At 58.6% G+C, this 14,609-nt stretch overlaps 1 protein-coding gene across 1 annotated transcript in view; it reads right to left on the reverse strand.

Moving 5' to 3' along the window:
- Positions 1 to 5: 5 nt before the first annotated feature.
- Positions 6 to 14,609, reverse strand: part of LOC120244242 (C-type mannose receptor 2) — a gene marked incomplete at its 3' end in the record, with an annotated part of 43,170 nt that continues 28,566 nt past the window's right edge. The window contains exons 2-17 of the mRNA XM_039250635.1: positions 12,753 to 13,154; positions 11,878 to 12,051; positions 11,515 to 11,679; positions 11,195 to 11,308; positions 10,577 to 10,720; positions 7,606 to 7,794; positions 7,297 to 7,451; positions 6,244 to 6,351; positions 4,340 to 4,455; positions 3,736 to 3,884; positions 2,927 to 3,144; positions 2,073 to 2,215; positions 965 to 1,067; positions 546 to 684; positions 398 to 433; positions 6 to 64 (exon numbers count right to left, since the gene is read on the reverse strand). Of these exons, the coding sequence (XP_039106566.1) occupies positions 6 to 64; positions 398 to 433; positions 546 to 684; positions 965 to 1,067; positions 2,073 to 2,215; positions 2,927 to 3,144; positions 3,736 to 3,884; positions 4,340 to 4,455; positions 6,244 to 6,351; positions 7,297 to 7,451; positions 7,606 to 7,794; positions 10,577 to 10,720; positions 11,195 to 11,308; positions 11,515 to 11,679; positions 11,878 to 12,051; positions 12,753 to 13,154 (2,414 nt within the window). The remainder of the gene's footprint in view (positions 65 to 397; positions 434 to 545; positions 685 to 964; positions 1,068 to 2,072; positions 2,216 to 2,926; positions 3,145 to 3,735; positions 3,885 to 4,339; positions 4,456 to 6,243; positions 6,352 to 7,296; positions 7,452 to 7,605; positions 7,795 to 10,576; positions 10,721 to 11,194; positions 11,309 to 11,514; positions 11,680 to 11,877; positions 12,052 to 12,752; positions 13,155 to 14,609) is intronic.

The following is a 14,609-nucleotide window of genomic DNA, read 5'->3' on the forward strand; positions in this document are numbered from 1 at the left end:
CACGTGGAGTGGTGCTCGAAGAACTTGTACTCGGCCTCCTGGAAACGCAGCCACTCCCGCCGGCCTGCGGGGGCAGTGTGAGCATTCGAGGAGCGGGGGGGGGGGGGGGGGGGGGGGGGGGGGGGGGGGGGCTTGCCTGCTGGCCCGGCGGGCAAGGCCCGTCCAAGGGCAGGCAGCAGGTGGCTTTCGAGCCGCTAGGACCTGGGGCAGGAATCACTCCAGGCCCAAGCTTGCCCCTGCTCAGAGACGGAGGTCGACAGGGCTCCAGGCGTCCTGATTCCCCTTCCCTGGGCTCCGATCCCTAACTCCTTTCGTTCCACCTCAGCCAGGCCCTGCTGGGTGGGTGACGTCCCTCACCTTCTCCACACAGCCCAGGGTGGGGGGCAAGGCGCCTCACCTTGTGGGCTGACGTCGGGCTCCCGCACGTCTGTGCCTAGAGAGACAATAGGGATAGAGACGCTGCAGGGAAAGAAGACCCTCCCCTGGATTCCCGGCCCCGCCGCCCTTTGCCCCGTCCCCCGTTTCCCAGCGCCATCCCACCCAACCTCGAGGGATCTTGCAGATCCAGTCCAGCTGCGTCTCGCACTGCATGGCCACCCACTGCAGGGAGGCCAGGTCAAGCACTGCACAGCCCCGGATGTCATCATCGTCATGCCGGCTCCGGTCAAAATTGTGGTAAGAGAACTGGAGGTGGGAGTGCGAGAGGGTGGTCAGGCACGGGGCGCAGGCCTCAGCGTCCCCAGGACAGACGAACCACAGGCCCGGCCTGAGCTGGGAACCCTTAACCCGGGCTGGACACCCCACCCCCCTTTCTTTTACCTGCAGGGTCGGCCAAATGCCCGAACTCAGCTAAACCTCGCCCACCTCCAAGTCCAGTCCCGCCCCAGAAAGACCACGTCTCTAATCGAGCCCTGCCCACCTAGGCCCGCCCACCGCCTGACCTGTCCCCTCCAGGCCGGCTCACCCCCAAGCCGTCGCTCCAGCGCCAGCTCTGCCCCGCTCCGGGATCTCGACGGTTCAGACCGATCCAGAACCAGTTCTGCTCATGGATCTCGGGCTCTGATTCACTTCAGCACAATACAGGGGTGGGGACAGAAGAGATGAGAGGAGCAATCCCAAGGGCCTGGGGCCTCTCCCTCTGGGCTTCACCCTCGAAGAACTGAGCCCGCTGGACGAGGCGGCCAACTCACTGGGGGAAAGTGGCCTGGCTCCCATCGGGTGGGGTTTGCCCTTCCAGCAAGGCTCCAGAGGCTTTCACTTAAGGGCTTTAGTAAATCAATGGGGATGTAGCATAGACCTGGGGCTCTGGAATCAGGTAAAAGTAGATTCCAGGCCAGGGTCACCCAGGGAGCAGCTCTGTGACAGCAGGCCCAACTTCTCTATCAGCCCACAAGGGTCAGTGATAATGTCTACTTCGTAGGGTTGAAGAAAAGACTGAATGTGATGAACTGTTTAGTGCAGTGCCTGAGATGTGGTGAGAAGCCATCAACGAGAGCTGTAATGACTAGTCACATAATGTAATCTTGATGTTTGCTGAAAAGGCATGGCCCTGGAATTAACATCTTAGGAAGCCTGGGTCCATTTGGACTTTTCCCCGTGCTAAGGGATTATAGGTGCTCTGTGTCATAGGATGCTGGGGGGTCCACAGGACAGACACAGGGTCCTGGAGGGACCCCCATGAGCAGATGCTCACTTTGGTAGCTCCTGTCCTCCTCTCTCTCAGGAAACCCGGTTTATTGAGGACAGTGGGTCCATACGGGATGGTTGGGCGGTGGGGGATGCTCTACTTGGATTGGCTTGCAGAGGGATGGGGAGGATAGTTACTTTTGTAAAGGTGTGGGAGTCTGAAGGGGCCACTGCTGGCTCCCTGACACTGGAGAGCAACAGTCTCCAATCCCAGGGAGAAGAGGACTACCTGACGGAGGACAGGATGGTCCTGGCATTAGCTGCGGATACACAGGTCATTCCCAGCCCTTGGACAGGCCTCACTGGGGGCGCCCTACCCTGCCCCCTGCCCAGCAGAGCCAAGAGCCCACACAGGTGCATGCAGACCACCGCCCCAGGCTCAGTACCCGAAGATCTTGTTGAGCATGTTGGCCACAAAGTGCTCCTCCTCATAGCTGGCCAGGCTCAGCAGCTGGGCTCCCAAATCTTGGCAGGCCCTCTGGGCCTGCACCCAGCTCTTCTTGTCCTGCAGCCGCTCTGAGCTGAACACCTATAGGAACAAAGTCCAGGTGTCCAAGCTGTCCCCACTGGTCCGCCCGCCCTCCAATGACAGCAGTGGGAGGGGGGCTGGGGCCTCACTGGATGGGGGTGCAGGCTAGCTAAGACAAGCCTGCGCATCAGAGAATGAGCCTCCGGGAGGGGAGCCGGCACAGCCAGCCCCTAGAGAATACCCCCTGCCCAGACCCCTGAACCAGCCACAGTGCACTGTGGGCCAGTCCCCTCCCTTCCATGGACTCAGCTTCCTCATGTAATAAAAGACCTTGGACTACATCAGTGGCTCCCAAACCCAGCAGGGATTTAAAGTTTAGAGCACCAGGCCCCGTCCCAACCTGGTGAACCCCACTCTCCATAGTGGCAGCCCCAGGCATTTATTTTTATCAAGCTGCCCAGATAATGATGAAATGTAGATAGCCCAGCCCCAACATTTGGGAACATCTGAAATGGATTATCTCCATGTTTGTTTGTTTTTTCCAATCCCTCACATGTTTATCAAGCACCTACTATGTGCCACACCTGACATTCCACTGACAAGATTGTCATCGGAAATTACCTCTGCCTGCAGGTGGCTGTGGAGAAACAGTGTCCCCGGGGCCCAGTTGCCTGGATGGGGCCTGGGCCCTGCTGGGGCTGCCCTCGCCCCAGGCGTGCGGCTCCTTCACTCCAGTTTCTCTCCCTCCTCCCATGCCGGCAGGCTGCCTACCTTATAGCAGTGCCGGAGTTTGGGGTCTGACCCCCAGCCCTGGGGACAGGAGCCGGTGAGGCTGGGCGTGGGGTCTGGCCCAGGCAGCTCGGGCGTCACTGGCGTGCCCAGGCTCTGCCGGCAGATGTAGCGGGCCCGGAACGCGGTGCAATTCTTCACCTCCCACAGCCCCATGGCACTGCCCGTGGCCAGGGCCACGCAGCCCCCACGGCTGTACCCTGGAGGAGGGAGCAAGAGACCCGTCTGCTGAGGACTCATGGCCCAGTCCTCCCCACAGGGCACCACCCCAGTCTCGCCCCGCACACTGGGTGACCAGCTCGGCCGTCAGCAGGGACCCAGAAGGGAATGGAGGCAGAGTCCCGGCTCTGTGTTTACTCCTGTGTGAGATCTTAGGCAAGTCACTTAACTACTCTGAGGCTGTCTGACCATCTGTCTCGTCGGGGAATTGAAAAGGCTACAAACGATACCGAATGTGAAATGGCAATAATCCTAATAGTGAGCTCCTGTGCTCGTGTCCCATCTAATAATGAAGCACTTCACATCTATTAATCCGTCTCAGCCTCACACCAACCTTATGAGGAAAGTACCATTATCCTCATTTGACAGAGGAGAAATTGAAGCTCAAAGACGCACCAGGCGATTTGGCCCCAGAGCCTGTGTCCCTCACCACTGCTCCATGCTGTACCGACGATCAGTTTGCTGGGAAGCCCTGGGACTCGGTCCCAGCGGGGCAGGTGCCTACGGCCTCCTGGCTTCACCAAGGAAAGTCAGAGAAGGGGCTGGCCAAGTGCAGTGCAGGAGGGGCTCACCAGGCTGGTCCCGGTTCCAGTGGGTATACATGACCTCATCCCCGCTGAGCCAGCGGAAGGAGCCGGTGCTGTTGAGGTCCTGCAGGGCCGTCCAAAAGTACTCTCCCTCCCAGTTGTAGATGAGGCTGCTGACAAAGGCCTGCTCAAACCTGTAGCAGAGAAGCTGGTCAGGCAGGGAGCTTGCCTTCACCCCGACCACTCCCTGGACCACAGGCCCGATGCCCTGCCCACCCCCCAACCAGTAACCTGAGGGACCCATGGGGACCCTACGGCTGACATACAGCAACCAAGCTCCCTGCTTACTGCCTGCACCTCCGTGCCTTGCTGAGAAGAAAGAAAATCAGACACAGCCAAGGCCTCTCTTGGGCATCCAGCCCACATCTACACCTGTTGCTGCCCCTGCCCTGCCCTACACTGGGGTCGCTTAATAAACGGGAACCATTCTTGTGACAATAATAGAAAAAGGTCCTAAAGCCATCTGAGGCTTCAAGGACTCAGGTCCCTCTGTGCTTAATGTTACAATGCCACCTGTTTGGTGCAGGGCCCACATTAGGCATCAAGACAGGCGTCGAGGGCTGGTCTGGGCACACGCCCCGGTCTGTACCTGTTGGTGATGGTGACCAGCTGAGAGCCGTGGTTGGTGCACAGGCGCCGGGCCTCACTGTAGCTTACTTGGTCCTCTCCCAGCCAGTAGCAGGATGGGCTGTGCCACGTCCAACCCTGGCTCGAGAGAGCGGGTAGAAGAGGGACGTCTGTGAGAAGGACTCTCCTCCCTCAGCCATAAATCTTGGGGTGGGGGATGCCATCCGTGGCATCACTGAATGTGCCACAGGCCTGGGCACAGGACAGAGGAGACTGGTCTGACACCAGAGACGGCTCTTCCTGTGCTGTGTTCTGCACCTTATCACTTCACATCCCCACTCCCTACCAGTAGCCACAATGGCCAGACCAGAGGTAGAAGCACGGCCCAAGGGCGGCCACTCTGGAGGTAGCCAGTGACCCGCCTGTGGGCTGGTGAGGAACGATGGGCGGCCCGCTGGACTCCTGTCTCGGGCATTTAAACAAAGAGTCACGGTGGGAAAATTGCCAGTTGGCTGCGAAATCAGAACTGAAAAGCTGGGAGAGATGCCAGCATGCGGAAGGGCTGGGTAATCCTCGGGTCCTGGAAAAGGTTCAGTGAGCGGAGGAGGCAGCTAGCCTGGGGCGCGGACCCTCAGCGAGGAGCAGCGAAGCTTTGGAAGAGAACACAGCTCCTCAGGGGCTGGTCCTCTACCACCCAACCCCCACGAGACCAGCCGAGTCTTCACCCAACAGACCTCCCGCCCCCCTTGGGCCACCCTGAGCTCTCTGCTCCCGCCTTTCACAACAGCAGCTGAGGCTCAGAGAAATGAAGTGACTGGACTTTGTACACAGACAGTACAAGGTGGAGCTCACACTTGAACTCACACCACAAAGGCTGCTCCTGTCCCCAGGGCAGCCCTGCTCCATCCCAAGACGACACAAGATGCCTCCCAAGGCCTTCATCTCCAGGAGCTCTTGAGATGGGAAGCCTTGGGGTGGGTTCAAGGTTGGGAGAAAGTTACAGCCCCTTGGGCAGGAGCCAGAGCAAAAGAGAAGCTGGTGGGGCGGGGGGAAGGCTATGCTAAGACCCCGGCTCTCCCAGGGTGTGAACCGGGGCTGCTCAACACTGCACGGACATCTCAGGCAGCCCTGGTGCCGGGGCCCTTAGTCACGCCTCTTCTCTCCCTGCCCCCACCTCACCCAAGCCAGGACAGAGCCCTGGGCTAGTCTCTGCCCGTGCCGTTCCCCCATATGCTTCAGCGGGGCCCGTCTGCTCTCTCTCCTCCCCACTGCAGGTCATGCCTGTTGTTGTTTCGGGCCCCTCCCCTGGGGGAGAACTTGGGGTTCATGTGAGGTGGGGGTGTGGTAAGCGGGCTTAATCGAAAGGAAAACGGGGCGAGGAGCCAGACCGGCAGCAAGGGGCTGGCAGGAACGTGGCCTCAGCAGATGGAGCCACCAGGGGCCAAAACACCTTAAAGGGCCTTTTTTGAGTAACCTCCCCACATTCATCCACACCACGTACACCCCTGCTTGGCTGAGGCCCAGGTTGTGGGGAGTCCGGGAGGACATGGGCCGCTCAGTCACACATGCACTGCCCCCCTAACACGGGCAGTCCTGCCGGCAGAGACAGAGCTGGGGGCGGGGGCGTGCAGCCTCACTCCGGTGAGGGCCTGGGGGCCTGTCCACACCCACCTCCTGTTCTCTGCTGCCTCTGAGAAGCGGCTTTCCCAAAAAGAGTGGGGGTGGGGAGCTCTGCTTCCTCCCAACAGCCCCCACCCTACCCCCACCCTGCATTATCCAATGTCACTCCTTCTGGAACAGAGCCATAGGGAAAGCAGGAGGAAGGGATGTGCGAAGGATGGGAGGATGCGGGGGGGGGGGGGCTGTCCCCTCCCTCCCCCAGGAGTCCCCCCTCTGGTCGGCCCCACACAAGGGCAGCTCCCTCACCTTCCGGCAGCCATGGTCCTCCTCGGCTGCCCCCTGGCTCAGCTGGCCTGCCTTCTTGCAGATGGACGGCAGGGACTGGTTACAGGGACTATCATTCCAACGACCTTCCTAAGGACACAGGATGAGGGAGAGTCTCAGCCGCCAACCCCCCACCCGCCCCCAAACCCTTCGGTGAACCTGATTTTTAGACCCGCTCCCGCCTCCAACTTGTTGTGTGATTCTGAGCAAGAGGCTTGTCCTCTCTGTGTTCCAGATTGTCCCGTGTCCCCAGTCTCCCAGCCAGCACTTTGTGTGCCTTTAGCTCCAACAGAGGGCAGAGGTGTCTGCGTCCCAGTCCCCAGGAGAATGCCTGGCACGTGGCAGACACTCAACAAACAACTGTTTGTATATTTTTAAATAGCATCCCTTATGCCAGATGGCTCTGTCTCTAGTCCTGGCACTGCTTTGCAGTATCTCACAGCAGAATGTCCTATCTGTCCCTGGAGTCTGTACTCTGTCCCTGTGATTTGGTCACTTTTTTAAGGGTCTCTTCTCTTTGCTTGAAGCCCTACATCAATTCCTTCATTTACCCACACTGCATCTGAGCCCAAACCACGGCAAACAGTCATCACCCCATAATATTTTGAGGAGACAGGACCCTGGGCTGGGTAGGGCTGGCTACAGAGCAGCCGTGCCAATGGAGCCTGTCCACAAAACGTGGCTTCTGATGCCACCTGCCGTTAGGGAAGAGCAGCTGGTAGACCAAGATCATGCCAGGCAACTTCCTAAGGCTTCACGAGAATTAACTCCTTTAATCCTCTCAATGACCCCCTGAGGTTTCCACTGTTAGTGTTCCTTTGACAGATGAGGAAACCAAGGCACAGAGAGGTTAAGTAACTTGCCCAAAGTGACCCAGCTAGTTGGGGGTGGGGAGGATTCAAATCCTTGCAATCTCTGCACACGGAAGGGAAAGGGCTGGTGGGGAAGTGGGGGCTTCCGAGAGGCCATGGGGGTGGGGGTATCAAGGCAGAAGCGGACAGTAGCACCAGGAGGGTGGGGAGAGGGGCTTCTCACCGGCCCCCAGATGGTGACACAGTCTTCCAGGCTGTCCCGGAAGTTGTTGGGCTCAAAGGGGTGCCAGTGGGTGAAGCTCACAAGGCTCCCATCAGACCACTCAAAATTCATCTGCAGCTTCAAATCATTGAGGCCAATCCACAGCTCCTCCACCTCTGGGATACAGCAGGGCCGACGGGAGAGAAGACAGAGAGGTCAGCCTCAGCCAGCAGCAGCAGACAGACAGTCCCGTCGCCTCTTGGGCAGGACAGGACGGGCACTGGGAAGGCGCGGCCCTCGCCCCAGGTGCGTGGACGAGCAGCCACTCACCTTGCTTGATCTGCTTGGTGATGAACTCAAGCTCGGCCATGCTGTGGATGCTGAGCAGGTCGCCCCCGCCCCGCAGACACGCTTTCTTGGACTCCTGCCAACTTCGCTTCTCAGCCTGCAGGCGGTAGCAGTGGCCCTGGAAAGGCTGCCAGCTAGGCTCGCACTCCACCTTCACGTTGGCCCACACGTCTGCAGAGACCCACGAGGTGCCATTCAGGGACCAAGCCACCTAGCCCGGGGAGGGGGCGGGGGGGGGCGGGGGAGAGACCTTGACCCCCAGTGTGTCAACACGGGCAGGGCCCTGAAGTCACCTCCTCCCCACACCTGCCTCTGATCCACCCTGGCCGCCAGAACAGGTCTGAATGCTGACCGATTCTGAAAAGACAAAGCCCTCTAGGACGGCTGGAACCCCAGGAGGTGGTGGCAGACTTCACCCAAGACAGGACAGCCCCTCCAGCTAGGGCTTTCAGGAAGAGATGCGTGAGGGGACTTGGCTCAGACCAGCCCTGGGAGCCTCAGTTTCCTCCTCTGTAAACGGGATTTCCTGGGGTGCCTGGGTGGCGCCGTCGGTTGAGTGACTGACTTTGGCTCAGGTCTTGATCTCACAGTTCGTGGGTTCAAGCCCCACGTCGGGCTGTGTGCTGACAACTCAGAGCCTGGAGCCTGCTTCAGATTCTGTGTCTCCCTCTCTCTCTGCCCCTCCCCCACGCATGCTATTTTTCTCTGTCTCTCAAAAATAAACAAACTTTAAAAACATTTTTCAATGGGATTTCCTATTATACGATTCAAACTTAGCTTATGTCCACCTTGCTTAAAAAAACGAGAACACCGTCACTATCTCATAGCATGTATGGAGTGTGGATTCGGTGCTGACCTCGGCAGTCCAGGATGTAGGGATGGGGAAGTGAGGCCACCAGGCCAGAGGCCCAGGAAGTCACTTGCTCCTTCCGCCACCCTCAGCTCCACTCAGGGCTGAGAAACTAACCAGTAACCGGCTCTTCCTCACCCCCACTTCCATGCATTTCAGGGTCACTCTCTAGGGATCGGGGTCCCAGAGCAGCTGAAGCAAACAAGCCCTCACTAGGCCTTGGCAAGAGAAAACAAGACTTTACTAAACCACCCACAATGTCAGGCTCGGGCAGGATTCTGCCCCGCCAGGCAGGAAAGCATGTGCCCACTCGAAGCATCACCCCAGACTGGGATTCTGGGATCCACTCCATTCTGTGAGACGCTCCAGGGTCCAGCATACTGTTTCTCAGAGGCCTGAGCTGACTCGCTTCTCAGCTCTGACTTGTCAATCATCTCCTGGGCCTCCTGGCTAAGACCCAAGGCTGCCGCCACAGACAGAACCCAAGTTCAGACCCCAGGAGGCCTTCTCTGGGCTGTTGGGAGGAAGGAAACTTGGGAAATATGGATGCTTTAGGAACACAATGGCGCCCGCCTTTGGAATGACATGCGTGATGAGACCCAGAAGGCCGAAGGCATTCGAGAAACTGCTCAGAAAAGATGCCTCATGCAGGGTGGGATGAAAGAGGCACTTCGAGGCCACAGGCACATCTGCAGGTCCATGAGGCCTCAGAGGAGACCTCCCCCAATGGGGCCACCCTGGGGAGATCCAGGGGACAGCGGACTTGGTGAGCGGCTAGGCCCAAAGGGGGCCACAGATAGGTCAGGCCTGCCCACAGTGGGGCCCTCCTTCCTTCTAGGTCTGAGAAGACCTAGAACTGGAGCCTGCCCCAGAGCCCCTCCAGCTGGAGGTGAGGTGCCCTACAAGTGGGGTGCCAATGTTTTAGGCCTTTGTTCCTGACCCATTAGGGGAGAAGGACAGAAAGCAGTGGCCAGCTGATAGCCCTGAATCCATCTTTGGCAACAGAAGCAGAAATCTTGGTCTCTAAGCTCTTTATTTTCTGTGAGTCTATCCATTTTTTCCTGGTTGTGATGTATTTTTCCTTGTAACAAAATTCCCTCTTCACCACCCCCACGGCTACAGGACTCCCGTCATAGCCCTGACAACCTACACGGACAAACATCCTCTGCCACCCACAGACCCGCTCCTTTGGGCGAGGCCCGGTCTCCAGCCTTACAACCCTGCAAGGGGTAGGAGCTTATTCCTAATCTGTGCTCAGAGATGGAGCTGTCTGCCTAAAGCCACACAGCAGGGAGGGGCACAGTCCCTAGAGCAATGCTGTGCCCAATACCCCAACCTCCTCCATAGGCCCCTACAGCTATCTCTGTGAATCACAAATGTGAGCAAGGCACTCCCTGGATTAAAAACCCCGCAGAGGCTCCCCACAGCCTACCTGATCCCACCCAGACTTGACCCAGCAGCCAAGACCCTTCAGGGACTGGCTGCAACCTGCCTTTCTGAGCTGTTCTCTTCAGCATGCCCTCTAAGCCAGCGTGCCTCGGCTGCACCTGCACACACCTTGCCTGACGATCCTGTGAAATGCAGGCCAGGTGGGGGTAATGAGACTCTGGGTTTGTAACAGCCCCCAGGTGATGATGCCATGAGGCTGGTCCAAACATCACAGCTACATACAGTCTACACTCCAACCAGACTGCGATACTCACCAAACTTAAAGCTGCTGTATACTTCCATGCCCCTACAGCTTTGCACATGCCATTCCCTCTGCCAGGAACGCCCTTCCCTCACACCTCTTCACAGTCAACTTGAAAGACCCAAATCAAAAGTGGCTTCCATGAAACCCTCCTTAACTCCCAGGAGCTTAAGCGGTTTCTTCTCTAGGCACGTCTTCTCTAACATCTATCACACATATTTTTATAGCGGTACATAACTCAGGGTATCCTGATGGAGTGTTGAGATGTCTGTCACCTCCAGCTGAGTGTGACTGCTACAAGGACAGTGGGGATTACCAGCATTTAACCACATTCGGGTTTGCCCATCAGCACAGAGAGGCTTGGAGTCCGGCCCAACCGGCCCCTCCCAGCCCCGAGCCAGACCTCCGCTCACCGGGGGGTGGGCGCTCGGCAGTGGCGTTAGGCTTCTTCTTGCACACGTAGGGCAGCGCGATGCTGCAGTCTCGGTTCTGCCAGCCGCCCGAGGACTCGGTGCGGATCACCCCGCAGTTCTCCTCACTCGGGTTGTCCGGCTGATCTGCGGGGAGGGCAGGGCACCAGCAGCCCGGGAGAGAGATACTCACACCCGGGCCCCTGGGCCCTTCTCACCGCCTCCTGCTTGCTCCCTTGGGCCCCTCGCTGCCTCTCACCTCGCGCCCCCCCACCCCCCACCAAGTGGTCCCAAACCCTCTTCCCAGCACTGGTGACCGTCCCCCGAGGCCTCCCTGGCCGGGCTGCTGGTGCCTTGGGTGCAGCCGAAGGAACCGGCAGGGCCTGAAATCCAGCCTGTGCCCCAAGCCCTGCGCCCTGAGGAAAGGGCATCGGGTTCTGGTTCACACAAGGCCACGGCAGGAGCAGAGATGGGGGTGGGGCCCGATCCAGCAGGGGACGGAAGCTGCCCCACCGCCCTTCCCCCACCCAGCCTGGAGAAGGGTTCCAGGGGAGGCATCAACAGGAGGCCAAATGCCTGTGCGGTCCCCAGGCCGCCCTGCGCCCGAACCCCACGCCTCACCGCTCTCCCAGTTGAGGTACTTCAAGGGTGAGTTGTCCGACCACTGCCAGCCTCCACTGGTGTCCAGGTCATTAAGGCCAATCCACAGCGTGGAGCTGTAGCCAGTGAGGAGCCCTGACAGCAAGACAGAGATGGTCAGAAGGGGACTGGCCCACCCTCAGCCCACTCACTGTGTGCCCCCACCAAGGGCACCCCTGCCCCACCAGCAGGTACGGCCCAGGGGCCTCCAAAGGCAGGCAGCAGGTATCAGGCTGCTGCCACCCTGCCCTGTCCCCCGCTGCCAGGCCCAGGTACCCCCCGGGACGGCCCTGTCCCCTCACCGTTGATGTAGGTCTGCTCGTGGATCTCAGTGATGCTCAGCAGGTCCGCCCCCTGCTGCTCGCAGCTGGCCCAGGCCTCCCTCCACGACAGCGTGGACTGGAAGTTAAACTGGTAGCAGCTGTCGGTCAGCTGGTCCTTGTCCCAGAAGGTCTCACAGTCGTTACCTGCCACCATGACAGCGGGACACGGGTCCCACACGGGAGTCCCTCAAGGGGTGCGGACCCCACACACACCGCTCCGCGCTACAAGGAGGGGCACCTTATCACCCCAGTCTGGAGAGTTCTTCCACCCACGCTGAGGCCCCTGGTGGTCGGCCTCCCTCCAGGAGCCACCCTGGCCCACCCTCCCCACCCTGCTCTCACTCTTGATAGGGCAGAAGCCCCAGCGCTCGTCTTTGCCGTAGTCCTGGGTGGTGGCGCACCACAGGTGCCCATCCTCGCGGCCCGTGCTGGTGCAGCTGTGGAACCACTGGTTGTCGTACTTGAAGGGGATGGTGCATGGCTTCCCGTGCGAGTTCCCCTGGATGGTGTAGACCTCTGCAGAACGGAGCTGGTGAGCCGGTGTCTTGGCGCGTGGACCCCAGAGGCTGCCCGCCTCCCTCCCCCACTCAGGGAGAATCCCCTGCCCCAGGGAGCCAGGGATGGGGCAGCAACGCTAAGGCCAAAGCAGTGCTTAAGGCTGAGGCCCCCTCTGCCATCAGGTCAGCCCAGGAGCCCTCCCTGGGCGGGAGAGGTCCTCCTGCTCATCCCACAGTGCTGGGAAGGGGTCCCCCCAGGGTCCCTAATGCCTCTCCAAACTCTAGCTGCCCCTCCTCACAAGTCTCATCTCAGAACTCAGGATGTCTTACAGGAAAAGGACCCCCCTGGACAGAGCTGTCCACCACAAAAGGCCCCTCACCGGGTGACTCTGGTCCCCGGTCACCCCTGCAGAATGGGGAGCCAGACCCTCTTCTAGGGTATGCCCACAAGAGTGGGCCTGGGAGAAGGGCATTTAAATTTACGTGATACACTTTCATACCGTTTGAGGGCTTCACAAGCATGTATTAACTTCTAAGTCCTTGAAAATGAACGCTTTGAGGTTAATATTCTTAATTATTCCCAAGTGCTTCCCATCACAATTAAAGATACAGCTGCCAAAGGCGTGCAGAGGCTTAGCGCCTTGTCGCTCCTGCACCTGTCACTGTCCTCCAGCCCTCCTGACACTGCCCTTCCACCCCTGCCCTGCAAGCGGCCCTCACCATAGTAGGGTCGGGCGCACAGATCCTCATCGCTGCCGTAGATGCGCCACTGGCCACTGCGGGTCTGGTCACCGCGCTCGGGGCCGCCAGCCTTGGAGGTGTTGCCAGTGCGACCCCCCAGGAGCAAGGACAGCTGGTCACCCAGGGTGCGACAGTGCCAGCGGAGATTCAGGGCCTCCCGGTCACATTCGTACATGCCCAGGGAGGCTGTGGTGTTGGTGCCCGGCCAGCCGGTGCCCAAGCACTGCATGGCGCCCAGGTTGAAGAGCCGGTTTCGGGAGACCCACTTCCAGCGCTGGGCGGGAAGGCTGGTGTTGCAGGCTGGGGAGACTCGGACTTGCCCACCCTGGGCCTCCAGGCAGCCCTGCAGTCCATGGCTGAAGATGAGGAAGACATTGGATTCTGGAAGGGAAGGCAGGGCATGATGCCACCCCAGGGGCTCTCCAGGCTGGCTCTCGATGGCCAGTCCACCTTCAGACACTGCCCCTGAGCCTGGCACCGGGTTGTGTGTCTTCCCTCGGTCCTCATTACCAACCCTTTCGGGTGGGGGCGAGGGGCGATGCTGTCCCCCTGTGCCCAGATGAGGCCGAGGCTGCATGGCGAGCCTCTGCTCTAGCCCCATGCTCAGCCTAGAGGCAGGACTCAGCCCTCCGCCCACCTCCAAAAAGCAAGCCTGACTCCACCTGGCAAGTTGGGAACTGATTACTTTTCCCAAGATCTTGAGAGGAGCAGCGGACACGCTGACATCACTCGGCACGTCGCAACTTTATCCCGGTCTCCGTGACAGAGTGTGGTTTTCCCACCAAAGTGTCTCTCTGGCCTGGGGTAACTGGTCTTGTTCTTCCCCTTCGCCCCTCAGCTTCACTGACTCCTTCCTTTCCTGACTTCTAGAATCTTCCCAACACCTCCATATCCATATCCAACCATTCACTCCTCCCAGAACCATTGCACAGCTTATTTTTTAAGCAGCATTTAGCTCTGTAGAGGGCTTCCCCCAGTCCCGCATCGATTCGCCCATCACCTCACTGTGCAGACACTGGGGAAGGCAGTGAAACCAAACCTGCCCCCAAGCACACTGACTTCACAGATTAAGAAATGGAGACTTAAAGGTATGGGAAGTAGATAGTGGCTGCCTGGGGCTGGGGCTGGGCTGGGGGTTATGGGAATGGGAGGGAGGTCTAGTGGGATGATGAAAATGTTCTAAAATTAGATTGTCATGATAGCTGCCAAATTCTGTGACTAGAGTAAAACCCAATTAATTGTATATTTTAAGTGGATGAGTTCTTTGAGATGTGAACTGTATTTCAGTAAAGCTGAGAGGGAAAGTAGAGAGAGGGAGGGAGGGAGGGAGGGAGGAAGGAAGGAAGGAAGGGGAGAAGGAAGGGAGGGATGCAGGGAGGGAGACAGGAATAAAAAAGAAGGAGGATCATGATTAGTTTAGCATCAAAAGGCAACCTGCTCAAGGTGTCACACAGCCAGGAAGCAAGCCCAGGCCTGACATCCACGTTTCACCACCTACGTGCACACAACACACACACAGCACATCCCTGTCACCAAGAACGTTTGCATACATGAGCCACTAGCCCCTCAGGATAATTTCCAGGTCTTAAAAGCATGAATCTGACTGCTAGGGTTCAAATCCCAGCTCTGCCACTTAATGTGCAACTTGGGCAAGTCGCATTGCCTCTCTCTGACTCAGTTTCCTCATCAGACTATTGTAAAGGTTAAATGCGAGAATACCTGTACAGTGTTTGGAGCGGGGTCTGGCCCAGAGTAAGAGCAATGTAAATTACTGTTGTTGCCATTTATTATTGTTATGATTCCATGTTACAGGTAAAGAAACTGACTAAGGGTAGT

Source organism: Hyaena hyaena, unplaced genomic scaffold (genome assembly GCF_003009895.1).
Source record: "Hyaena hyaena isolate Hyena2069 unplaced genomic scaffold, ASM300989v1 scaffold_378, whole genome shotgun sequence".
NCBI lineage: Eukaryota > Metazoa > Chordata > Mammalia > Carnivora > Hyaenidae > Hyaena > Hyaena hyaena.